This window comes from Neomonachus schauinslandi, chromosome 1, assembly GCF_002201575.2.
Source record: "Neomonachus schauinslandi chromosome 1, ASM220157v2, whole genome shotgun sequence".
Taxonomy (NCBI): Eukaryota; Metazoa; Chordata; class Mammalia; order Carnivora; family Phocidae; genus Neomonachus; species Neomonachus schauinslandi.
In genome coordinates this window covers 4279011-4306110 of record NC_058403.1, presented here as the reverse complement: position 1 = coordinate 4306110, position 27100 = coordinate 4279011, and the positions used below count along the sequence as shown (strand labels likewise).

At 48.9% G+C, this 27100-nt stretch overlaps 1 protein-coding gene across 1 annotated transcript in view; it reads left to right on the top strand.

The window, feature by feature from the left end:
* MX1 (MX dynamin like GTPase 1) overlaps nt 1-23853 on the top strand; it is a 31295-nt gene extending 7442 nt beyond the window's left edge. Inside the window, exons 4-15 of the mRNA XM_021679202.2 lie at nt 1604-1796; nt 2863-3000; nt 5437-5591; nt 6262-6400; nt 6989-7187; nt 9182-9260; nt 10783-10905; nt 11242-11383; nt 14472-14630; nt 17139-17215; nt 18607-18855; nt 23244-23853. Coding sequence (XP_021534877.1) covers nt 1604-1796; nt 2863-3000; nt 5437-5591; nt 6262-6400; nt 6989-7187; nt 9182-9260; nt 10783-10905; nt 11242-11383; nt 14472-14630; nt 17139-17215; nt 18607-18855; nt 23244-23474 — 1884 coding nt within the window. The 3' untranslated portion in view covers nt 23475-23853. The remainder of the gene's footprint in view (nt 1-1603; nt 1797-2862; nt 3001-5436; nt 5592-6261; nt 6401-6988; nt 7188-9181; nt 9261-10782; nt 10906-11241; nt 11384-14471; nt 14631-17138; nt 17216-18606; nt 18856-23243) is intronic.
* Nucleotides 23854-27100: the final 3247 nt, after the last annotated feature.

Below are 27100 nucleotides of genomic sequence, written 5' to 3'. Positions count from 1 at the left end.
TCATGACCTGAGCCGAAGGCAGACGCTTAACGACTGAGCCACCCAGGCGCCCCGATAGAAAGTTATTTTTTTTGTGTATATATATATGTCCAGTTGTCCCAGCACCATTTAAAAGCTTATCTCTCCACTGCATTGCCCTTGCACTTTTGTCACAAATCAGTTGGCCATACATAATGTCGGTTTATTTCTGAAATACATGTTCTGTTCTATTGATCTCTTTCTCCATTTTTACACTAGTATCACATTGTTTTGGTTACTGAAGCTTTTTAAATAAATACTGAAATCAGGTAATGTTAGCCTTCCAACTTTGTTCTTCTTTTTCAAAATCACTTTGACTATTCTAGGCATATTCAGATCATTTATATTTATTGTGGTTGTTAATATAACTAAGTTTGAGAAGACCATTTTGCTATTAGTTTTCTGTTTGACTTATCTGTCCTTTATTTCCCCTTTTCTCTGTCCCTACCTTCTTTTGAAGTAATCGAATTATTTTTTATGATTCTTTTATCTCCTTTGTTGGTTTATTAAGTATGCCTACTTTAGGGTTTATATTATACATCTTTAACTGATCAAGTCTACCTTGAAGTGGTAGTATGTGACTTCATGTTTAAACAAGAACCTTACAACCTTATGCTTCCAGACCATATCCTTCCATTTCTCCCCTCCCAGCCTTCATGCTATTTTTCTTTCTTAGAAGATTTTATTTATTTATTTGAGAGACACAGAGAACACACGAGTGGTGGGGGGAGGGGCAGAGGGAGAGGGAGAAGCAGACTCCCCACTGAACAGGGAGCCCGAGGTGGGGCTCACTCCCGGGACCCTGGGATCATGACGTGAGCCGGAGGCACACGCTCAACTGACTGAGCCACCCAGGTGCCTGCCTTCATGCTATTTTTGTCATGAATTTTAATTTGACTTACAAACATATTGTTACTATTATTTCTGTTTGGTCTTATGTGTTTTAAAGATATGTAAGTTATTCTAAAAAAGTATAGTAACCACTTCTGTCATAGATTTCTTTGTGTAGATTCAGATTTTCATTCAGTATCATTTTCCTTCTGGCAGAAGGACTCTAATATTCCCTGTGGTGCTGATCTGCTGGTGATGAATTCATTCACTTTTTTATGTCTGAAAAAGTCTTCATTTGTTAAAGAGATATTTTAGCTAAGTATGGAATTCTAGGTTGATGGATTATTCCCCCAGTATTTAAAAAAGGTTATTGCACTATCATCTTCTTTGTATTGTTTCTGATGAGAAATCTGCTGTAAATTTTATCTTTGCTCTTCAACGCATAAACATGTTCTCTGACTGCTTGAAACACTTTCTCTCCATCACTGGTTTTGAGCAATTTGATTAAAATGGGCCTTGATGTAGTTTATGTTTCTTATGTTTGGGGTTCATTGAGCTTCTTCGTCTTTGGGTTAATTGTTCAAGTTTGGGAAATTTTTTATCTATTATTTCTTTAAATATTTCTTTCTGTTCCTTTCCCATTCTCTTTTGTGAGCTCCATGAACCTATGATATTAGGCTGATTGAAGTTGTCCAACTTTGATGGAACATGACCTGCAGGCCATAACAGAATTCTTTGATTCCGCTTCCTTTAGGAGCCCGAGAACAGCCTATGTAGCCAGTACGAGGAGAAGGTGCGCCCCTGCATTGACCTCATCGACTCCCTGCGGGCGCTGGGCGTGGAACAGGACCTGGCCCTGCCCGCCATCGCCGTCATCGGGGACCAGAGCTCGGGCAAGAGCTCCGTGCTGGAGGCTCTGTCGGGGGTCGCCCTCCCCAGAGGCAGCGGTAAAAACTTGTCCTCTGTATGAGTCCGCTCAGGCAGCCATAACAAAATGCCACAGACTGGGAGGCTAAAACAACAGAAATTTATTTCTCATAGTTCTGGAGGCTGGAAGTCCAACACCTAGGTGTTGGCAGGGTTGGTTTCTCCCCAGGCCTTTCTCCTCGTGCAGGTGATCATCTTCTCATTGTTTCCTCCTATGACCTTTACTCTGTGTGCACACGTCTGGGGTCTCTTCCCTTTTTTGTATGGATGCCAGTCATATTGGTTAGGGTTCCACCTCTTATGACCTCATTTAACCTTAATTACCCTTTTAAAGAAAGGCCCTATCTCCAAATACAGTCATATTGGGGTTAGGGTTTCAACATATGAATGCGGGGGGACACAATTCAGTCCATAGCTGATGTTGCACATTTTTATGTGTATTGTATGTAACCTGCACTTTGTGGCAGGTCTAAATAAATGTATTTGGGCCCCCAGAACCATGTGCATGTGGGTGTCTCTCCTGAGCCCCTTCTCAAGAAGTGACCTTCTGAATGGGAGGTAAAGATTGGTGCTCTGGTTGGTGGTGCTGTTTGAGCACCAAGGCTGAGGGATCAATGAGGGTTCAAGGGGAGGGGGCAGACCTGAGATGGGCCTTGAAATATAGGTCAGATGTAGAGGAGGGTGGGATCTGGAAGTTTACAGCAGGGGGATTGTGGTGAGGGGCCTCGTGAGAGCAGTATGCATTCCTGATGGTAGCGAATGATGTATCCTGGGGAATAATGGAGCACATTTCCCTGAGTTTGGCTGTGTCCCACTGTAGCATGCCACCGGAGCGGATGGCAAAACCCTGAGATGAAGCAAGAAGCCTAGAGTGGTGGCTTTCAGGCATTAGTGAGCAAAAAATTACCTGGGTTGCCTACTCAAGATGCACATTTCTAAGGCCACCCTGGACATAACACATCCAAGTATCAGAGAACAAGACCAGAAAGTTTTAGTGGTCTGCCCAGATGATTATGGAAAAGTCGAAGGCCACCCTCTAGGACCCCTAAGAGCAGAATATAGGACTGATGTGGACATGGTCTCCAGGGATTGTTACAAGATGTCCTCTGGTACTGAAGCTGAAGAAGCTCCTGAACGAGGATGAGTGGAGGGGCAAAGTCAGTTACCAGGACTTCGAGATGGAGATTTCAGACCCTTCGGAGGTGGAAGTGGAAATCAGTAAAGGTGAGGGCCTCACGTTCACTCATCATCACCTCTTTGGACATCTGGTCACCTGTGTGAAGTGGGAGGGCATCCATCTCTCACTTTCCTACCCTTCCCTGTCTGGGCCCTTCTTGCTCCCCTGGGAACCCCCCCTCTCTGCATCAGGCCCCAGGTCCCTTGTAGCTTCTCTTCTTTGACCCCTGTGAAGACCAGCGCTTTGGACAAGAATCTGACCTCAGCCATTTTTTGCTGAGTTTGTAAGTAAGTATCTGAGAGTAATGTGAAAAACTTTAAACAAGGAGTATCTGTCCCTTGCTCAAGGGCTTTCCCACTCCACAGATCTGACAGAGGAAGGATCGGGGTGTGGGGCCGGGGAACCCCTTTCCCCGTTCACCTGGTAAAAAGGCATTCTGGACCATCCTGGAACCCTCTTCAGAAACTTTTCCTGGGTCTTTTCCTCCAAGAGTGAAATGTACATGTGTGCATAATCCTAGCTTAGGCTGACGGGTGGTAGGTCTCAGTGAATGCAAACCCCACAGGTCACTGCCGACTTGAAGCATCTGCAAGGAGAAGTAACACTTGTAGTCGGTCAGGACCCATAGTGACCCTGTTGGCTGCTGCTAAGAATGAGCGAGGCGAATAAATAAGCTTCTCCATGTTGACTTGACTTTCTTCCTAGTTTGTCACAATGAAGGTTCAGTCATTTGAGGAGGGTACAAACGTAGCATAACCTCATATTCAGCAGCAGAAAAAAAAATGAGTTTGGCTTTTATGAAGGTGGAGGCCCTAAGTCGCACTTACAGACTGTTTTACCAAAGTTGAAGGCTGTTGGATAGTCAGAATGTTATTGTGTGATTGCTGGGGTCAGGTTGGCTCCTGGGGCAGAAAACTCAAAACCATCGTGTGTACCGGTTGTCCCTTTCTGCCTAACAGACTGACCTCAAAACCTAATGGCTTGGAACTGTTCATTCCTCGTGATTCCGTGGATCAGCTGGGCAGTTCTTCCCCCCAGCTGGCTCGGCTGGGGCCGTCAGTCTAGGACGGCCTGGGTCACCTACCCAAGCCCAGGGCTGGAATGACCATGTGGTGGCCGTCCTCCTCCGGGACGCCAGGCTGGGCTCTTTAGATTGGGGGGGGCGGTTCTTGGCAGCAAAGGAGGAGGGGCCCCCATGCATGAGTTCTCAGTCTCTACTGGGATCCATTCTGTGATGTCCTGTCAGCCACAGGGGGTCACAGGGTGAGCCCGATGTTGAGGGATGGACTCTCTGGATGGGAGAAGGTCGCCCTGTAGAGGAGCGTGAGTACAGTGATGGAAGGGACTCTGGAGGCCTTTTGGGGAAGTGGGCCGCTAACACGGTGGTTTAAACGATCTGCCCATTTTACTTGTGTCTCATGTAGACGTCTGGAGGCAGGCAGCCCAGAGCTGGTTTGGGGGTTCCAGCATCAAGAACCAGACTCCCATGGTGTTTCTCCGTTGTGTGTGGCGGTCACTCCCAAGGCCACCTGATCTAGTCAGAAAGCCCCCATTCCAGCTGGAGGGACACCAGCACAAGGCTTCTCCTCCCTTTCCAGCAGAGTTTCTGGAGGTTTCCTGTGCCTTTGTCACACTGGACCAGACTTAATCTCACAACCGCGTGTCCGGTAAATGGATATTGGGGGCACAAGTAGCAGATGATGACACACAGGCCATTGTTGTTGTAACTCCTGTCCCGAGTTCCTGACTGCTATAAAAGAAGCCATTCTGGATTTGTAGAAAGGAGTCCAGTGATATTAGCTAACAATTTGAGGAAATGCATTTATATCTTTTTTTAAAAAGATTTTGTTTATTTTTCCGAGAGAGCGAGTGAGCACGAGCAGGGGGAGGGGCAGAGGGAGAAGCAGACTCTCCACTGAGAGATCCCGGGAACCCGGGATCATGACCTGAGCCGAAGGCAGACGCTTAGCCGACTGAGCCACCCAGGTGCCCCCGAAATACATTTACATCTTGAAATTTTCATTATTAAGGAGAAAGGAGCAAAATGAAATTCCGTATTGGAATACCAATGCTCATCAATTTTTCCACAAGAAAAATTGCCCTCCATAAGTTCCCAGATCGTGTTTCAAGAGTTCCCATGTGTTTTTATTTGCTTTCATTTTACTTTGTTGTTAATTTCCTAATGGCATCAATGGGAAGATTTAGGTGTGACAGCGGGAAGAACTCAGGTCTGCCCAGCTCTAGGCTGGTACAGGTGGGGGTGATCTTGAGAGATGTTTTCACTAGACATTTTTTCTCTGGAGACAGTTCCGGCCACTGGCAAGGAAAATACTGAGTTATCCTTTGAGGTTCCTTTTAGCTCCAGAAAAAGGGAATCTGCTCCAGGTACGCCTTATCTGTGACTCACGCAGGGAGGATTTGCTGTTAGGGAGGTGCTTCCACTCTAAGCTCTACTGAGTTTTTCTCGTTTTCCCCCTCCCTAGCCCAGAATGTCATTGCTGGGGAAGGACAGGGGATCAGTCATGAGCTAATCAGCCTGGAGGTCAGCTCCCCTCATGTCCCGGATTTGACCCTGATAGACCTCCCTGGCATCACCAGGGTGGCCGTGGGCAATCAGCCGGCTGACATCGGACGCCAGGTAAAACCTCGGTTCCGGGGCGAGGAGGGAGCGGAGCGGTGCCCCAGACAGCAGCGGGCTCAGGGCTGAGTTGGGAGAGTGGACGTCAGGAGGTGTGAGGGGCATTGGGAGAGCGTGGTGGTCTCTGTGGCCTCCATCTGACGTGGTGGAGTCAGATGGAGGTATTCTGGGGAGTGTAAGGCAAACTGGCAAAACTGGAAATCCGTTTTACACGTGTGTGGGATTTACACGGTGACCCATTTATGGTTATTAGTTACATTTTGTGGCGTATCTAAGCCGGTGTGTATTAGGAAGGGGTTTTATGTGGGGAGAGAAAACATTAGAAACAAGTATAATGACATTTTCATACTAGCGAATGTCATCCAAGGGATAAAAGATTTAGGGCACAGTCAGGCACTTCTTGGCATCTTGTTTTTCCCTGTGGTTATCAGCTGTGGGGTCTTAGGAGACAGTTCCTGAGCTAAGATCTGGTGGTTTCCCCACCCCTGCCCCCAGGGCTCTGTTTCTGCCGTGGAGAACTCGGTTTCTCTTAACTCTGGCTTGGACAATGCCACCAGGCTTGTGCTGCGGGCTCATTTCTTTGGGGGAGATACCCTGGGACTCTGAGGTCCCGAAGCAAGTGCAAGATCAGGACCTGTCCTGGCTCTCATACGCTCTCATCTTCTCACAGACCAAGCAACTCATCAAGAAGTACATCCTTAAGCAGGAAACGATCAACTTGGTGGTGGTCCCCTGCAACGTGGACATCGCCACCACAGAGGCGCTGAGCATGGCTCAGGAGGTGGACCCCGATGGAGACAGGACCATAGGTAAGAAGAGGGAAGAACCTAACAACCGTAGGTGGTCACCTTCACTTTGCAGTGGGCTCAGCAAATGAGGCTGCCAGTCCTGGCCGGACCTGTGCTTCTCCAAGTGTGGGCCACACACCAACCCCCAACCTGCACCAGAAAGAACTGGAGCATGTTTAGCAAGGCAAGGCCCTCGAATGGAGGATGTTCAGTAATGCAAGGCCCTCGACCCCACCAAACCTCCTGAGGTAGAATCTCCAGGGCAGGGCCCGAGACCCTGCATTTTAAGATTTGCCTTGGGAAGGGATTTCTGCTGCACGGGGAAGTTTGAGAACCAGTGCAATAGAGAATGGACGCTTCCACTGGGCAGAAAGAAAATTAAAAGGCCATTACATGCTGCTGTGTCTGTGGCATGGGGACCAAGACCTGGGTGAAGCCAGTCCCCCAGCTGCTCACGGGGGCTCGTGGTCTTTATGCAGCCCGAGCTGTGGTTCTGTCCCCAGCCGGGGGCTCTGCCCGCACGGTGGTCCTGCGGGGGCTACTGTGTGCCATCCAGCAGGCTGAGACAGAGCGGTGAGCAGTCTCTAATCGGAAGGCTCCGGCTTGCAGGAATCTTGACAAAGCCTGACCTGGTGGACAGAGGTACTGAAAGCAAGGTGGTGGATGTGGCACAGAACCTTGTCTGTCACCTGAAGAAGGGCTACATGATTGTCAAGTGCCGGGGCCAGCAGGATATCCAGAACCAGGTGACCCTGACCGAGGCTCTGCAGAAAGAGAGAGACTTCTTTGAGGACCACCCACATTTCAGGTACGCTGGCCGCATTTTCGCAAGGGTGAACCACAACTTGGGGCCTCGGTTTTTCCTGGGGAAAAGGGTTGCTGTCCAAAAGCAGACATTCGGAGTCTATGTGTAAGTGTGTTTGCACCTTGACAATGACTGCAGGATTTGCCTTGAAAAATAAAAGAGGAATTGACAAAGTATAGTAAAAAATACCTTTAAAAGATCAGATAAGGAGGGAATTTGCTACAGTCCATTTATACGGTACAGTGCTGCAACCAGAATAAACACATAAATACCTCAGAATAGGAAAAAAAAAATCAGAAAGCCCAGAAATTGACCCAGGTACACATATTTGATGTATGATAAATGAGGCCTTTCAAATCATGGGCCACATCAGTTTGATTATCAATCAGTGGCATTGGGGGAAATTGTAAATTTTATGTACATGTGGTAAACACAGTTTTAAAAATTGGCAGATATGGGGCGCCTGGGTGGCTCAGTTGGTTAAGCGACTGCCTTCGGCTCAGGTCATGATCCTGGAGTCCCGGGATCGAGTCCCGCATCGGGCTCCCTGCTCGGCAGGGAGCCTGCTTCTCCCTCTGACCCTCCCCCTCTCTCATGTGCTCTCTGTCTCTCTCATTCTCTCTGTCTCAAATAAATAAATAAAATCTTTTAAAAAAATAAATAAATAAATAAATAAAATAAAAAATAAAAATTGGCAGATGTGGAGACCAACACTTAGCTGTGAGTGTACTCTCACAAATAGGCTTGTAAACTCATGGTTCCTTGCTGCCTTTTATCCTAAAAAGTCCTTTAAAATAAAAGGAATCCTGTAATAACTCAGCAAACACAAATTTGGATAGAGTGAGAATGAGCCTTCCTTCCTCCAAGCAGCTCATGGTTTAAGTTCTCGTCTTGGGGAAGGGTGTGTCCCCTACGTCAGTATCCTCCACACTCCTACATAGATACTCATCAGTGTATTTTTTTTTAAAGATTTTATTTATTTATTTGACAGAGAGAGACACAGCAAGACAGGGAACACAAGCAGGGGGAGTGGGAGAGGGAGAAGCAGGCTTCCCGCCGAGCAGGGAGCCCGATGCGGGGCTCGATCCCAGGACCCTGGGATCATGACCTGAGCCGAAGGCAGACGCCCAACGACTGAGCCACCCAGGCGCCCCACATCAGTGTATTTTTGTGAAGTCCTATACCGCCATGTATCATGTAGACTTGCATGTGTATTACGCACAGAAGGGTGTGTGTGTTATGAAAACACATTGTAGGTGACCACATGTATTTTTATAAAGATCAGTTTTTTTTTTTAAAGATTTTTTTTTTTTTTTTTAATCTGAGAGAGAGAATGGGAGACAGAGAGCATGAGAGGGGGGAGGGTCAGAGGGAGAAGCAGACTCCCCGCTGAGTAGGGAGCCCGATGCGGGACTCGATCCCGGGACTCCAGGATCATGACCTGAGCCGAAGGCAGTTGCTTAACCAACTGAGCCACCCAGGCGCCCCTTAAAGATCAGTTTTATAGTCAGATGTCATGAGACACAATGTGTCAGCTGGAAGCGATCACCTATAGCATTTTTTTTTAAGTAGGCTCCATGGCCAGCATGGAGCCCAGTGCGGCTTGAACTCACAACCCTGAGATCAAGACCTGAGCTGAGATCAAGAGTTGGATGCTCAACCGACTAAACCACCTAGGCTCCCCTATACCATTTTTTTAAATTAAGCTTTTAATTTTAATTCCACTTAGTTAACATACAGCATTGAATTATTTTGAGGTGTACAGTGTAGTGACTCAACAATTCTATACAACTCTATACCATTTTTGAAGTATCCAAAATAACTACAACTGAATCATCATTCCGTGCAAGCCAGTTCTGAACATCTGTTGGGTACCAGTTACAAGATATCCCATCCGGATGGAAGTCACTTGACTTTCCCTGCAGCAGAAAGCTGACTTGCATTTTCTGGCCACACCAAGGTGGATGTGGGCATTGTCTTCTCTTCTCTGTCTGCAGGGTCCTCCTGGAGGAAGGAAGGGCCACAGTCCCCTGCCTGGCAGACAGGCTGACCTCTGAACTCATCACGCACATCTGTGTAAGCACCTGCAGAGCTGTCTGTTTTCTGAATAGACTCCCACAAACCCACAGCTCCACCATGTGGGCTGACTGACCCACTAACAGATCTCCTGGGGATCGTGTGAAGGTGCAGGCTTGGTTCAGTGGGTCTCGAGTGCAGCTTGGGATTCTCCATTTCCAGCAAGCTCCCAGATGGTGTGGACGCTGCTCGTCCCACACATTGGGTGGGAGCTGATAGACTAGATCCACTTGGCCTAATTAAAAATTAAAACCTTATGGGCAATGCACCAACTTTTCCTTTCTCCTTACTAGCCACTGTCATAATGTCTTGGTAATTGTAATGATCATATATTTCATATTTTAGATCTCTCTGTGGCTCTTTTTCAAATTTGTCTAGATACAATCGCTTGCAGTTTCCTGTCTGCGATCCCTTGAAAAGATTTCTTTGCACACATCTCTGTTGTATTTTGTGCTTGATCATTCCAGTGTCAGAAGCCTTGGTGCACTAGGTTCCGCTGGCCATCCCACACAGTGACCTGGGTTAGGGTTTTGACTTTGGGCCTGTTTTGGAACTTGATCTGTGGGCATTCATGGAAGCCCAGATTCAAAATCCATTTCTCCAGGGAGAGGCAGATTTGCTTCTGCCAGCCCCTTGGAAGGGCCTCCTGCCTAAACCACTTTAGATTCTCAGCTTGAGGTTTTGGGGGACCCCTCAAGGAATGCACATTGGGGCGGCAAACCTGTTTGAGGGCTGGCTTGTGGTTACAGAGATTTTATGTTCTTCCACTCAGCTCCAGGTTCAGCGTCCCGTGCAGTCCCCAAGAATGGGGAGGGAGGGCAGGGTTGTTCCTAGCTTACCCATATAGTGAAAGCATGGCTCTGTGGGGTCCCAGCTTTATGTAGAAAGAAGATGCTGGCTCATTAGATTCCCTGCCTCGAGCAAGCCCGCCCAGATTTATTCTTTGCCCCAGCCAAATCTGGCTCTACCCTGCTCTCCTCGCCCATCCCCGGGCGCTCACGTCACCTGGCCGTGCCTCGGAGTGTCTGTCCTGTCCCTGCCCACTCACTGATGCATTTCCAGCGATGCTTTCCATGTGTCAGCCAGCATTTATTGGTGTTTGCAGTGGAAGAGGGAGCTGGTGCCTGCCGTCCACCATGTTATCAGAGACAGAAGTCCCCGATGCTGTTCGTCTGCGAACAGCGTAAGAGTGGGTGAATCTCGGATTGTTCCAACTGCCGCTTTTTCAGAGCCCACCAGATGAGTGGCTCTTTCTAACCTGCCTGCACAGAAGGAATCGTTCCTAGCATTGCTCTGAGGGGGGCAGGCGCCCCGCGGAGTGGACGCCTCAGCACATCCGTGAGGCTGTCCCCCGGGCAGCGGGGACGCGGGGAGGGCTGGGGGGCCTCGGCACCCACTAACACGCCCCCTCTCCTTCTTCTCTTGAGAGGCAGTCAGGCACACCGAGCAGAAGGAGGCCTGGGAGCTCCTGCTCCTTCCCTGTCCATATTCACGTCTGTGCATTATTTCCTGTTTTCCTCAGAAAACTTTGCCCCTGTTAGAAAATCAGATAAAGGAAAACCATGAGAAAATAACACAGGAGTTACAAAAGTACGGCTCTGACGTGCCCGAAGAGGAGCATGAAAAAATGTTTTTTCTGATAGAGGTGAGTATCGTCCGTCGCCTCAGGTCGGGACATCGTTGTCCAGAAAGGGATCTTGTACCTCACACACTTTGTTCTTGCTCCCCGAAAGCTGACCCAGGCTCGGTCGGCCCACTCAGCACCAAAGAGGGGCTGGGGTGGAGGGACAGTGGGCAGGGACTGACCAGTGCCATGTGCGTTCCCCGAGACCCCGAGGCAGTCAGGGCAGAGTGGGGGGGTCTGTCACCCCGTAAGGTGGCGAGGAGTGACTCGCCTGCCCTCAGCCTCCATGCGACCTCCAAACGCCCTCACTTGTGTATGGAATACCCCCACTTATACTTCTGTTCTCCTTCTTGACAGAAAATTAATGCCTTTAACCATGACATCAACTCCTTAATCGAAGGGGAAGAATTTGTGGGGGAGGACGAGAGTCGGCTCTTCACCAAAATCCGAAACGAGTTCCACAAGTGGAGCTCTGTGATTGAGAAGAAGTTCCAACAAGGTGAGTCGGAGGCCCTGCCGTCGACCTGGCGAGCGCGCTGGAGTGGGGGGCCGCGGGGGGCAGGTGGTGCAGCTGATATGGATGCCGGCGCATGTCACTGAACTTGGGCCGGCAGGCATCAGCTGCAGACTTGAGAGGATACCTGGAGGGAACATGCCAAGGGATCGGCCCGGGTCCACCCAGGCTTCCACCAGAATCAGCCCTCCCTCCACAGTAGCGGGTCAACCTGCCACGTGCTCTCTGTGGCCCCAGGATGAAGTCACCTGGGTCTTGGTCAGCTGGCCACGGCCTTGAAGCCTCTGTTATCTCAGCGGATTTTATAGTTGCGGCAGCGATGCAAAGGAAATGAAACACACCTAGGCCCCCCGGCAGCACCAAATTCTCAGGAGTCCGAGAAAGGTAGAAAGTGTGACCTGAAGTTTATTTATTTTTTATTTTTATTTTTTTTAAAGGTTTTATTTATTTGACAGAGAGAGAGACAGCGAGAGAGGGAACACAAGCAGGGGGAGTGGGAGAGGGAGAAGCAGGCTTCCCGCTGAGCAGGGAGCCCAACGCGGGGTGCGATTCCAGGACCCTGGGATCATGACCTGAGCCGAAGGCAGACGCTTAACGACTGAGCCACCCAGGTGCCCCTGAAGTTTATTTTTTAATATCTCAAGAAGCTTAAAGTAAATCCTATACCGACCAGTGATAAAGCTGCAGGGAAATTTTAAGGAACTTTGCTTTTATTCAGGCAGCCTGGTGGGTGCCATAACTTATTTCAGCTGACTGAACGTTCACATTGACCATTGTCCTTGGCTTTGAGTAATGAACATAGGAGGATAAGTCATGCCATTTTTTACATAATTCAGAGGCCAAATCTGTCAGTCCTGTTTGTTCCTTGGCCAAGGCATGGAGGGCAGGACAAGATAAATAACAGTGTTCTTTGTTGGAAAAATGGGGTGGTCCCTTGCCCCATCTGCACAGCTCCCATGCTGCTTACTGGAGCTAAATCCACAGTGCAAAGGGTTGAACACCTGCTGTGTGGTGTGATCTTCCATCAGGGAAGGACCGCTGTCCCTTTCAAGGAAGACAACAGTCCTGACCTCCAACAACCCCCTCCTGCATTGCTCAGCAAGCTTATGCACACAGCCCATGAGAAAATAGCTCATTTTTTTTTAAATTAAGACGCTAAATTCCTCCCAACACTGGGCACCCACATGCAAGAAAATGAATTTAGACCCCTTAATCACCCCTTATACAAAGAGAAACTCAAAATGGATCAGAAACCAAAATGTGAGCCCTAGAACTATAAAACTCTTAGAAGAAAATGTAGATTTGAATCTTCATGACCTAGGATTAGGCAGCGGTTTTTAGATAGGACACCTACAGCACACACGAATAGAATAACAGACAGAGTGGACTTCATCAAGATTAAAAACGTGTGTGTGTCAAAGGGCACCCCCCCACACACACATACAGAACAGGAGAAATTATTTGCAAATCACACATCTGATAAGGGCCCAGTATCCAGAACATACAAAGAACTGTTAGGATTCAACGACAAAAAGACAAATCCAAATTAAAGATGGACAAAGGAGTAGACATTTCTCTAAAAGAAGACATACAAATGGCTCACAATGCGGGAATAGATGCTCAGCGTCATTAGCCATCAGAGGAACTCAAACCAAAGCCGCGGGAGACCCCACCTCACACCCACTAGGACGGCTAGCATGTGTCCGTGTACTCATTACTGCTCTGCTAGGGTTCTCATCACAAAGACTGGGGGTCTTAAACAACAGAAACCGATTTTCTTATAATTCTGGAGACTGGAAGTCTAAGACCAATTACGAGCAGGTTTGGATTCTCCAGACGCCTCGCCTCTCTCTTTGGCTTGTAGACACCACCTTCTCCCTGTGTCTTTCCTGTGTGGGTCTCTGTCCTACTTTCTTCCTATAAGGACACCAGTCAGATTGGATTTGATCACCTCTTTAAAGGTCGTATCTCCAACGCCATCACATTTCCAGGCGCTAGGGATTAGGACTTCAAACATACCAATTTTGGGGGAGATACAATTCAGCCTTTGACAGCAGACAATGGAATATTATTCAGCCATGGAAAGGCATGAAACACTAAACATGCTACAACATGGATGAACCTTGAAGACATCATGCTAAGTGAAGGAAGTGAGACACGAAAAGCCACAGGTCTTTTGATTCCGTTGATATGAAATGCCGAGAACAGGCAAATCCATAGAGATAGAAAGTAGATTAGTGGTTTCCAGGGGCCGAGGGGGGCAGGGAATGGGGAGCGTGTGCTGATGGGCACAGGGTTCCTTGGGGTGATAGAAGTACTTGAGAATTAGCTGGTGGGGATGGTTGCACAATGTCATTACTATAATAAAAATCACTGAGCTGTATGCTTTACTAGGGTGAATTTTATAGTATGGGAATTATATCTCAAAAAAAAAAACCTATGGGAAAATTTCTCCTGACCAAAAGAGGAGACCCAGACCACGATTTCTGGTTAGTTCTTCAAAAGAGGAACCAGAGCCCTCTGAACTTCCACCAGCGGAGGTATCCTCCATAGTCCAGTTTGTTGAGAATAAAAAGAATTCCCAAAGTATAAAGAAAAAACCAAGTGTTTTATGTAGCGAGCAGTAATCTTATGTACCTGGTTACTCTGTTATCTCATCTGATTTATAAACACTTTCTACTCTTGCTATTGTACGTGGATATGTGGATACGTGACGTGTCGCTGATTCTGAATGGTGGTACAATTTCTTTGGTAAACATCTATAGAATTTCTTACCCAAGAGGAAATTCCTTCCCCCGCTTTCTTCCTCCTGGCTTGTGCAGTTCACTGCCCTCTGGCCTCACGCCTGGCTCCATACTTAACCATCTTGAGATGACTTAAGGAGAAAGGTCTTGAGATCTGTTTTTTTTTTTTTTTTATTGCTATCCCTGAATTCTTTTTTCAATTTGCAAATCAGATTTGTTTTTTTTTCCCTTGCCTCTCTGTGTTTTCAGAAAGTCCAGCATGGTATTGTGTTTAAAAAAAAACCCACAAGGTTATTTTTGTAAAATAACTCAGAACTCTTCTTTTCCAGGTTACAGAGTTATATATAAACAAATCGAGAAATTTGAAAATCGGTATCGTGGCCGAGAGCTGCCAGGGTTTGTCAATTACAAGACGTTTGAGATTATCATAAAACAGCAACTCAAAGAACTAGAAGAACCAGCTGTCTATATGCTGCACATGGTAACTGGTGAGTTCTTGATTTTGCTTTTAGGCATTTTATTTCTAGGGCAACGAAAGGCTTGAGCCCAAACCAGTGTTGAACTCTACAGCTCTCCTCCTGGGGTGTTTTTTAAACTCCACGCTCTCCTCCTGGTGTTTTTTAACCTCCAAGAACCCAATTAATTCTCTGGTTCTCTGGACACCAACTAGGTGTTCAACATTTCGATTCAGTTCTGACAATAACTGAGTTAGCACCCATCCTCCAGCTTAAGGGCTCGGCCCCACAGGACTGCCCCCCCTTTAGACCGTGCCTCTGATGGACAGGCTAGAAATTGGGAGTTCCCACAGCCTCCTCCTCAGATACTATAACTTGCTGGAAGAGCTCACAGGACTCAGGAACACACTTTACTTATCTCTGCTGGTTTATTTTAAAGGATGTACTTACCTTTACCAGTTTATTATAAAGGATGTGAATGAAAGAGATACATCGAGGAGGTCTGGGAGGGTCCCGAGGGCAGGTGCTTTTGTCCCATGGGGGGGGGGGGCGCCACCCTCTTGGCATGTGGGTGTGTTCACCAACCTGGAAGCTCTCTGAACCCTGTCATTTAGGGGATTTAAAGGAGGTGTAATCAGTTATCACAAAGACATAATCAATGATCAGCTCCATCTCCAGCCCCTCTCTCCTCCCCAGAGGTGGCGAGGTGGGACGGTGGGTGAAGGTGGGGCTCAAAGTTCCAGGCTTCTCATCCAGATCTTGTGACCGCCCCCCATCCTGAAGCTGTCCAGGGCCCACCAAGAGTCACCTCGTCTAAGGGATTTAGGAGCTCCATGTCAGGAACCAGGAGCACAGAGCAGATACATATTTCTTATTGTCCATACCTCCAGGCGTTTCGAGAGCACTCAAAAGACTCCATTTATTTGAAACCTCTGAGGATTAAGGTTGACAGCTAAATAACTGTTCATTGCGGGAGAGTTCTGAGCATTCTAGAGTGCCGTATGAATCTAGGTGGCCCACGTGTTGTCACGGCAGGTGGGAGAGCGTCAGCAGCCACCGAGGAGAGACACAGCCCTCCACAGGACTGACCGCTCCTTTCTCCTGTAACTGCCATGCTCTCTGGTTTCCCAGACGTTCACTGGAATCGCTTTTCTTTGTCCTCACCGTGGCTGACGCCATATTTTCACTCACACCTCAGCTGTCTCATTTCAGCAAGAAGTAATAATCATTCTGGATCCACGAACTCGTAGAGGTTGGGGACAGTCCCATGACAGCACCTTAAGAGATGTATTTCTAATACAATTTTACCTTTAGTCTTAATAATTGTATATTAAAATTGGTAATTGTGTTGTGTTGATCCATTTTGCACTCTTAATTTACTCTCAAAGAAAATTTGTAGTGCTTAGAGCCTTAAAGTCACAGAAAAAGAAAAATTTTTTAAAACCCATATATATATGGGTTTTAAAAAACTTTTTTTAAAAACCTTTTAAACTTTTTTTAACTTTTTTAAACTTTTAAAAACTTTCAGTTTTTAAAACTAAAAAAACTTTGAAACCCACATATATATATGGGTTTTATATGGGTGTATATATATATATATGTGGGTGTGTGTATATATATATATATATATATATATGTATATGGGTATATTATATATATATACCTACTTCTGTTTCAGAAGAATATGATGTGGAGTCAATAAAAGATTTTCAGGACGCCTGGGTGGCTCAGTTGGTTGAGCGTCCAACTCTTGATCCCGGCTCATGTCTTGATCTCAGGGTCATGAGTTCAAATCCAGTGTTGGGCTCCATGCTGGGCGTGAAGCCTACTTTAAAAAATTTTTCAAACATAAAGATGCTGCACATCATATTAGGATAAAATTTCTGTGAGGAAGTCAAACGGAAATATGAGGAGTTTCAAAAATAGAAAGAAATAATGTAAATTTTCTGATTGAATAAGAGCAGGTTCGTATTTTTTTTTTAAATGGATAACATGGACATTTAGAGCCCATTGATATATTTGAGAGTGCTGTGTCTTACTATAAAATATTAATATATTTATAACCTACCAGAGATTACATTCTTTGCAACTATATCTGCTTAGGATGGAAAAAAAACTTTTTTAAAGATTTTATTTATTTGAGAGAGAGAGCACAAGCAGGAGGGGCAGAAGGAGAAGGAGAGAGAATCTCAAGCAGAGTCCCTGCTGAGCACGGAGCCCGACTCGGGGCTCGATCTCACGACCCTGAGATCATGGCCTGAGCCAAAACCAAGAGTCGGATGCTCAACCGACTGTGCCACCCAGGCGCCCCAGGATAAAAATTTTAAATGTCAAAGAAATATGCCAGGGGACAATTGGACTTTGAAATTCTTCCAGAGAGCTCTCCAGCAAAAAAGGCACGCCTCCGTCCCTGAGTGGGAATAAGGGGCAGAAGGGAGGGGAGGAAACTTCCATTTCTGGACATTTCTTCATCCTCTTTTGTTGTTGTTGTTGTTGTTGTTTGCAACCTATGATTATGTATGAGTCTTGTTTTTTCCTCAGATATGGTCCAAGCTGCCTTCACAGATATTTCGAAAGCAAATTTTGCTGAATTTTTCAACCTTTACAGAACTACCAAGGTAAAACTGACCACATGTTATTAAAAAAAAACAAAAAAGTCAGCCTGATGCTGGAAAACAGATTTCTTGGGTTAAGGCCATTTCAACTTTACTGGGTATTTGGAGAAGCAAATAGTCAAGCTCATTAGTGAACTTCAGTTGTGGAATCACCAACGATGTCTGGTTAGAAGCAGTAAGGCAGACCGAGTGAGTGAGACGGAATATAGAAATAAAATCCTCAAAATCACAGGAACGAAGGAGACCCATAGTTTGGGTGGAACATTATTGCCTCTGAAGAAAATGGCCCGAACCTTGAAAGTCACTGAGGAGGCCGCACGAGCAGATGGCGTCTCCCAAGAGCGAAGAGTCAGGAGGAAGTAAGACCCCCCACTTCACGCTGTTGAGAGACTCTTCCGCTCTCAGAAACAGGGGCTCCCCCGCGGCTCAGCTCGGGCCCCCGTGGCCCAGAGCGCAGCCTAGCCAGCTTACGTGATAGTCACTGAATGCTCACGTTCCGGAGGCTGGGGGGCCCAGATCGAGGTGCTTTAGATCCCATGTCTGATGAGGGCCCGATCCCTGGCTTGTGGCTGCTTTCTCCTCGTATCCTCACGACACAGAGAGACAGGGAGAGAGGGAGAGAGTAAGGGAGAAAGAAAGCACTCAGGTGTCTCTTCTTACAAGGGCATGGACCCCATCTGTAAGGACTTCATTGTCATGGCCTGACCCCCTAAAGGCCCCCCCCAATGCCATCACACTGGGGATTAGGCTTCAACATATAAATTTGGGGGGACACACACATTGCACCCCTAGCACCCAGCACCGCTGGGAAGACTGGCTTGGCCTTGTGCAGGCTCGGGGGCTTGGGGTGGGCTACTTACGCTGCCTGGAATGAACACAGAATGAACACACAAGAAAATGTTTGGGGTGCACCTCGCACTGTGTGTCACACTCCGTGGCCCCGAGTGCGAGCTCTGGGGAGTCCAGATATTTTCTGTGTGAGAGATCTACACCCCGGCCTGGTGGCAGCCAGATTCTCCAAACATGAAGCGTACAGAATTGAACAGATTTACATTTTGCCCCACCCCCTTTTACCCTCCTGAGCTCTCTGATGGGGCGTGTAGTCCTGCTTCGATGGGAAAGCCCCCCAAAGAGAAAGAAAGAAGCTGAGACATTGGCCCGTGCGGGTTCCCAGGTTCAGGTGGGGGGTCGGGCTCCCGGAGGTCCCGAGCCCCAAGCAGGGTGGGAGCCCCATCCTAGACAAGCCAGTGTGGGGTGCAGAAGGCTGCCCGACAGCAAAGTGCTATCTTGGTTCACCTGGGAGCCAGCTAGCTGTGGGCTCCACAGAGGACCTCCTTCCTTGAGCCGGTAATTTGTTTCTGAGGGCGCTTCGTTGTGCTTCTCTTTTGCCATAGTCCAAAATTGAAGACATTAAATTTGAACTAGAAGAAGAAGCTGAGAAGTCCATCCGCCTTCACTTCCAAATGGAGCAGATCGTCTACTGCCAGGACCAGGTGTATCAGCGTGCATTGCAGAGGGTCCGAGAAAAGGTGTCGGAGGAGGAAAAGAAGAACAAAAAAATAAACAGCATGAGCTCCGAGGAAGTTTCTTCAGTAAACATCTCCTTGTCTGAAATCTTTGAGCATTTGCTGGCTTACCGTCAGGTGAGTCTGCGGGCGTCTCTGGGAGGCGGTTTTCATTACGTGTCCTTGTCTTGTGATTGCCTCTCTTTGGCCTCCCGGTCTCTGTGTGGTGACCACCAGCCGGCTCGTCTTCCAGGCCTCTCCGTGAGCCTCCATGGAGGCATCGAGCCTGGGAGAGGAGAGCAGGGGCTGTGGCTCGGAGCCACTCCCTTCTGGTGTCAACAGGCTGTGCAGCCCTGGCCAAGTTACTTGACCTCTCTGAGCCTCAGCTTTCTTCTCTGTAAAGCTGTATCTCCTCACAGTTCTTGTGAATCTTCAGTGAGATGAGTGTGGGTAGGGCGCCTTAGCTCAGTGTTGGGATGCAATGGCCGTGTGCCCAGTAGAATCCACTCACAGAGACACATGCTTTGATGGCTACTGTCTGTTTCAGATAATGTGAAAAGCAGTCTCATCCATGCTGGGGAAGGATGCACACCTCAGAGCCATTGAGATAGGTCAGAATCTGGACGTGTAAAGCAAGTAGTCATCTCTTGGTTTACCAGATATCTCCATCAGCTCACTATTTGAATGCTTTAAGGCTTCTCAAACTCGACTGTGCACACAGGTCTCCTGGGATCTGGTTGTAATGCAGATGTGGATTGCAGGTCTGAGGTGGGGTCAGGATTCTGCATTTCTAACGGGCTCCCAGGGGATGCCCGCACTACCGGACAGAGACCACACTTGGAGGAGCAGCCTCTAAACCAAGGGTCAGACGCCATTGACTGCAGACACTGGGATGTGCGCCCACATGAGTGAGGCCTGTGAAGGGCGAGTCAGGAGGCACCTATGCACCTTGGCTTCTCCCGCAGTCAAGCCTACCACCTGTCTGGTCATGTGCCTCACAGAGGCGTTGAGAGGAGGTAATGCACGCACACACAGAATCCCGAGAGGAAAATGAGTCGATGGCGAGAGGGGTCCCCCACCCACCCCGTCCTGAGCCAGCTCTTCTCCCCAAAAGAGGTCCTTCTCTGCTTTCTTGACATCTCCGAGGGAAAGCTTTCTTCTTCTTCAGGAAAATCTCTGTTTGGCACTTAAGGCCTTCAACTGATTAGATGAGGCCCACCCTCATGATTTTAGATAACCTCCCTTACTCAGAATCAGCTAAATGGAGATGTTAACCACATTTACAAAATACCTCCACAGCAATACCTAAGTTAGCGTTTGATTGAATAACTGAGCCCTTTAGCTGGGCCACGCTGATCTATGAAAGTATCATACCTGGGTGAGGGTACACTCAATTGCATTGGTAAATTCTCCCCACAGATGGCCTGTTTCCTCCACATTTGCAGTTTGGTCTCCACTGAAGTTGTTGGCTTTTTGATATTATGATCGGTGGAACATGACATCTTGTTGTATTTTCTCTTATTACAATGAGGTGGGACATGGTTTCACAGCATAAGAGTTATTTCTGTTTCCTGTTCAGGAAACCATCCCTCCAGCAGAAACTCTGTAGAGCAGTGTCTCAGATTCCGGTGATTTGTGGTGCAAATACCCCAGAGTTTGTCATCTGCCTTGTGGCTTTCTTTATGGTGGTTTTAGACCATGCTGGAGGTTTCTAGATTTATGGATTGGACTTAATAGTTGTTTCCTTGTGGGGCTTCCGTGCTTTTTGTCTTATAATGTCTCCACTTAAGCCATTGGACTTTGTCTCTGAGATTTAGAAACAAAGTCTACAATATTTTCTTCAGTAACGTATCATTTCAACTTTTATATTTAAACCTGTGATCCATTTGGAATTACTTGATGTCCAGAATGAGGCTTGCTCTAGATGGCTGATGGTTGTCCTAGAACCATCACCAAAGACCCTGTCCCGGGCCTACTGATGCACAATATGCCCATAATCAGTCACCCTCTCTCTTCCTCTGTGTCCTGGGGTCTTTTTCTAGATCCTGAATTCTTTTCTGTTGGTTTGCTTTTCACATATCAGTATCGACATGATTATATTAGCAGCTTTTTATACAAGGCTTAAATGTCCAGTGCAGCTGGTACCCTCCCAAATGCTGCCTACTTCTTCTTCTTTTCTATAGTGTGGCAAAATACACATCACATACCATTACCATCTTAACCATCTTTACGTTCCCAGGTCAGTGGCATTCAGCACACTCACACGGTCGTGCAGCCGTCCCCACCGTCCACCTCCAGGACTGTCCCCACCCTGTCTCCATGAAACACTGATTCCCCATCCCCTCCCACCACCCCTGGCCTTCCCATTCTACCTTCCAATTTTATGGATTTTCATATTCTAGGTAGCTCGGATAAGTAGACTTGTGCAATCTCTGTCCTTTTGTGTCTGGCTTATACTTAGCATAATGTCCTCAAGGTTTGTCTTTGCTGTAATGCCCTTCCTTTTAGAGTAGAGTGATACTCGGTCACATGGACCGACCACATTTGGCTTATCCGCTCATCTGTCCATGTGCATTTCACTTGTTTGCACCTTCGGGCTACTCTGGGTAATGCTGCTGTGAACATGGGCAGGCAACAATCTGTGCTCCCACCTCTCTTTAAGCAGAAATTTTCCGCCCCTTCTTGTTTGTTCCAGTTTCAGTATGAATTGTAGAACTAGCTTATCCCGTTCCTCATGAGAAGAGAGCTGCTGGGCATCCTTATTGCGATTATATTCATTTATCAGTCTGCCAAGGAGAGTCGACATCTTTATGACGTGAACTTTTCTGTCCAAGAACATAGAGGGTCCCTCCACTTGAAGATCTCCTTTTGGGGGAGCCTCAGAAGTGTTTTAATGTTTTCTTTGCATAGATTTTGTGCACACTTCTGAAGTTGATTCCTACATCTCTGCTGTGAGTCTTTTCTTCCATTTTGTCTTCTGTTTGTTGTTAGATATGGTTTCTGCAGCCAGTTCTTGTGCATTTTCCCAATGAACACTCACCACGCTGGAGTGGCTTTATATCCCCCTTATACCCGAAGCTTCCTCTTCTGGTCCTTTCAGTACAACCGGAAACAACAGGGGAGCCAACAGGCAGCCTCGTCTTGTCTGACTTTAACGAGAATGCAACTTTTCTCCGTTAAGTATGATCCTCCCTGGCTAAAATTAAGGTTTCAGTGGGACTGTGCTCCTTCTTGAGGTTCTAGGGGAGAATCTGTCTCTTTGCCTCGTGCAGCTTCTGGAGGCTGCCCGTGGTCCTCGGTGCGCGGCCCTCCTCCGTCTCCAAAGCCAGTGATGCTGCATCTCAGACCTCCTTCCGGATCACACCCCGTCCGAATCCGCTGCCTGCCTCCCTTCTTTGCACGGGCCCTCCAGATAATGCAGGATACTCTCCCTAGTTTAACGCCAGCTGATGAGCTTAACTCCACCTACATCCTCAACTCCCCTTTGCAGCAAGAGGGCATGTGCTGTTCCGTGATCAGGTTGCAGACGCCCCTGCAGTTGTCCCTCTCCCTGTGCGTTCATCATCGTGAAATCGGGCAGGTGACCCTAAGTCAGCGATTGGCACAATGGCCCCGTGGGCCCCGGGAGGGTCAGGGCAGAGGGCCAGGGCAGCTGACTGTCACCACTCAGAAATTTCTTCCCCAGTCCCGAAGAGATCGTTTCCTGCAGACATGGCCCGTCTGTGGGATCCCCTGCTGGCTCCTCATCCCCTTCCCTCCATCTCCACATGGTGGCCGGCCACACCCCTCGCTAGCTGTCATCCTGGAGCACAGAGCAGTGTCCCAGCTCTGCCACATCACCTGTCCAGAGGCCTTCACCGAGCGCTTACCCCACACCTGGCCTCTTTTCCAACTTTTCCCTTTCAGCTTGTTTCATCTTTTTCACCATCTCATGAGGCCGGGTGCTCATTGTCTCACGATTTTCTGGGGGAGGGAGTGGAGGCACAAGCTTGCTGAGGGACTGGGTGGATGGGCTTCCTGTGAGGGCAGCCTGTCTCAGGAAAGAGGCTTTTCACCAACAGGTGGGGCCTGGGGAGGGAGGAGGGAGGAGGGAGGGTTGAAAAACTGACTTTAGACACGCAGAGACGGCAGAGGGTGCCCCTCTGCGGCTTTTGAGAGCCCAGCCTTTTTTCTTCTAAATAATCTTAGTGTGGATTAAAAATAAAAGTCGTAAGATCTTTCCAGCAGAGTTGCTAATCACTTGAAAATGGGGTTTTTGTACACAGTCCGTCCATTTACCCTCCTCAAGCCCATTTTACCCTCTCTGATCAGAAGGAACTCGAATGGTCAGGAGTCCACGGTAGGGTGGTGGAGTCAGGGCTGGGGGCTCCCTGCACCCGGTTCCTCGCTGCCTCCAGCCCAGACGACAGTGCTGGGTTGGAGACCCAGGCAGGGGCGTGCACCTGCCCGGCCAGCCGCCCAGCCCCTCCTGACGCTCGCAGGCTGCAGCCAGCCCCCCCTCTCTGTGACCTCTTCTTCCCTGCCAGGAGGCCACCAACCGCATCTCCAGCCACATCCCCCTGATCATCCAGTACTTCATCCTGCAAGTGTACGGCCAGAAGCTGCAGAAGGGCATGCTGCAGCTGCTCCAGGACAAGGACACCTACAACTGGCTCCTGAAGGAACACAGTGACACCAGTGACAAAAGGAAGTTCCTGAAGGAGCGGCTCTTGCGGCTGGCCCAGGCTCGGCGCCGCCTGGCCAAGTTCCCCAGCTAAGGCGGGCTCCCGGTCCCACCCGCGCCTCCGGGGCACATCTGCTGGGAGCGGGCGCGCACTCTCCCCGCCCCCGGCCCCCCAACCACGTCACAGGAGTTAGCAGCCAGTCTTTCCAGTCGTTGTCTGTGCTTGTCCCTGAGCGGGCAGGGAGCTAGCAAGAGGATGCAGGTCGTGACGGCGATCGGGATTTGTCCTGGAGGGCTGCCGCCGCCGCCTTCCCAGTCAGGAAAAATGATTTTCCGCCCCCGGGATTGTTCCTCCCGAGCCCTCTCCGTCTCCCACCGGGGACCGGTGCATGCGAAGCGTCGTAGAAGGCTTTGTTTCTGCTTTGGGCCACTTGCTTTCATGCAGCTGATGTTTTGGGAGCATTCGTGCCATGTGCGTGGGCACTCTTAAAAGCTGTATTTCACCGATTTGTAATAAACCCGTTTCTACCAGACATGGCTCTGACGCCTTGTGTTCTGGGGGGAGAAGCCTGAGAATGACAGCGGGTGGGACCCCAGTGGGGCAGACGTTGGGGCACTAACGCTCCCCTCCGCGGCCGAGCGGAGAACGTGGTTGTTCACGAGCGGCCGGGGGCAGACGGGGACTAAAGGTAAAGCGATGGAATACAAATGGAACAGGAGGAGTGGGTGAAGGGGGTCAAAGGCCCAGGCTTCCAGTTAGAAGATAAACACGTTGACAATACTATGTTGTGCATTTGAGAGTTGCGAAGAGAGTAACCCTTAAAAGTTCTTATCACAAGAAAAAGACTTAAGTATGTGAGGTGGTGGGTGTTAACTGATTATTTCACAAAAAGACAAAAAGAAACGAGCAAACGCATCAGTGGTTGATCACGTGCCCGGCTTTCCTGTCGCCTGGTGGCCTGCTGGGCGATGAAACTGTTCAAGCCCGTCTGGGGGGGGTGGGGCGGTGGGGGGGTGGCGCCCAGCGGGGTTTTGCAGGCAGATGTCTGACCTTGAATTGCCCTGGGGGAGCCCTGCAGAGTCCCGACTGTTCTCCTTGGTCTGGCCAGGGCTGGGGACACACGCAGACACCCAGCCGCGGGGGCCTCGGGCGCAGGAACGCGAACAGCGGGCTGTGGCCAGGCGGGGCACAAAGGGATCTGCCAGCAGGTCCTGTAAAGAGGGTCGAGTTGCCTGCAAGAGAGCCGTCCAAAGGAGTGCTGGGAGCGAATGCTTTCCGGGGAGACATCCTACACAACCAGTGTGGGCAGTGGGAGCACTTTCTACCAGGTGTCCAGAAAGGGGGGAGCTGCCCCAGGAGCCGTGCCTTCCCAGGCACTGGGGGCTTCAGGCCGAGCCGGGCGACTGCCTCTCCCAGGTAGCCGACTAGTGACACGTCCCCTCCCATCCAGGCCCATCTCCCAGGTCCCTTATGACCCTTGGGAGGCTACAATCCCCAGTGCTTTAGCACAATCAGAATTTGCTTACAAGAGAGGATGCCGGGAGAAGAATGGGCATTCAACAAGTCGCAATCAGCTCCCAGCGTGGGGCAGCACCTTAGGCCTTTCATGCCAGTTACACACCTACTGACCACTGGCAGGGGCGGGTTTCCCGCGGGCTAAAAGGAAACGCTGTTACCAATGCACAGAGACTTTTGCAAGAGTGAAGGCAGGCGGGTGGTGCAGGCGCTCCTCCAGCAGGCGGTCGGGGGCACGTGCCCCTTGAGCACATAGATCCAGGCCAGCTTCTCTGCTCCTGATTAACATCTCTGGGAGCAGCCGAGAGATGTCAGTGTGGCTCAGGGGTCTTCTTCGCTGTGGTTACAATTTTCCTGGACATTGAAAGAGAAGCGAGAAGGAGAGAACTGAGAGTATGTGCTCCGGAGAATGGAATTTCCCCAGGGAGCACACCTGCTCACAAGGTGCTTGCAGTCACTTTCTTTTTGGCCCCAAACAGCAAGTGTCTAGGGATTCCTCAGGCTTGTTCTGACCAGCCATCGACAAGGGAGAAGTGGACTGTCCCTTCTCCCATGTGTTCGGGACTCGGAGAGAGAGAGCTCTGGAGTCCACTTGGTGTGCTTCTTCGCTCAGAGGACAGCCAGGCTCAGACGAGGGGTTGAAGTGCCCTCCCCGTTCTCCCATCCGCCATCCCTACCCCACACAGGAGGGACGCTGCCAGGATCAGAGCCTGCCTCTCCAGATTCTGCTGCCCACTCTCGAACACTAGTAGGAAGGTCCATCTCTCTGTGAAGAATATGCTAGAATATCTACAATGTCCACTCATGAACCCTCACTTTGGGTAAGTCTGGTCTGGGGCTCCGATGACCCCACAGGATGGGGCTGAGTTTGGAGCAGAGCAAGGACAAGGGCTGGATGGAATCGAACTGACTGAAATAGGAAGTCTGGATTTTTCCAGGACACAGGGACTGACATGCTGTAGGCGCTTAATAAATGCTGTAAGAGGGAGTGGGGTCTGGGACACACTGGGCATTTGTTCAGAGGACTTTCTGGATTCTTGATGGTCTTCTGAGAAGCTTCAGAGCCCTTGCTTTTATTACTGTCCTTCTCGAGGAAAAGCGAAGATGAAAGCAGCCAGCCAGCCAGAAAAGTCCCCCAGATGCCAGTTTTTGTTTCAGAGGACAAGAATTCAGGTGACAAATCCTCCACCACGGAGCAGCGAAGACAGCAAAAGGCACAGGGACCTTGGCTCTCCATTTGTCAGACCTACTCTTTTCCTCCCAGGGAAGAAAGCTCTAAGTGGTTCTGTGGGATTTCAGTTGGCTATAAGCTCAGTCTCTGTCGTCACAGTGAGCTTCTAGCAAACACCATTTTTGGGGTTGGTCCCTTAAAAAATGGGGCAGCTGGGACATTAGTGAATTTTTAGATGTCACTTCACTCTGGTACTTTTCTTAAAACGCCGGGTTTATTGGGAGAAGGAGTTCTGGTGTGTGTCGTATCATACATCACCCTCGCTGAGTCCAGTGTGGCAGAGGGCTTGGGCCGTGGGGTTTGGCTCCAACCAGGGGCGTGTGCAGCTCCTTACAAAGCCAGGCTCAGGGTGAGGGCTTGGATGGAAGGGAAGAGACTCTGGGATCAGAGCGGGATCAGGTAAGCCATAGGAGAACAGAGAGAAAGGGCTGAGAACCGGCCCAGAGCCTGGGTTCAAGACAGGACTGTCCCCCATTAACAACTCAGCTGGAGGGACATTGAGGCAGGCACAGGTTTCAATGCTGGGAACTGACCTGCAGAGCCAGCATCAAGAGGCAACATAATGACCAGCACAAATTATTCACTTTAATCAACACTGGTGTATTCACTTTTCTCTAATTACTATTTGGGATTTACTTATATTAAGTAAATTAACTTACATCGTTTATAAAGGCTTTATTTTATTTTAAAGATTTTATTTAGGGTGCCTGGGTGGCTCAGATGGTTAAGCGTCTGCCTTCGGCTCAGGTCGTGATCCCGGGGTCCTGGGATCAAGTCCCACATCGGGCTCCCGGCTCAGCGGGGAGCCTGCTTCTCCCTCTGACCCTCTCCCCTCTCATGCTGTTTCTCTCTCGCTCGCTCTCTAAAAAATAAATAAAATCTTTAAAAAAAAAAAAAAGATTTTATTTATTTGACAGAGAGAGAGAGACAGCGAGAGTGGGAACACAAGCAGGGGGAGCGGGAGAGGGAGAAG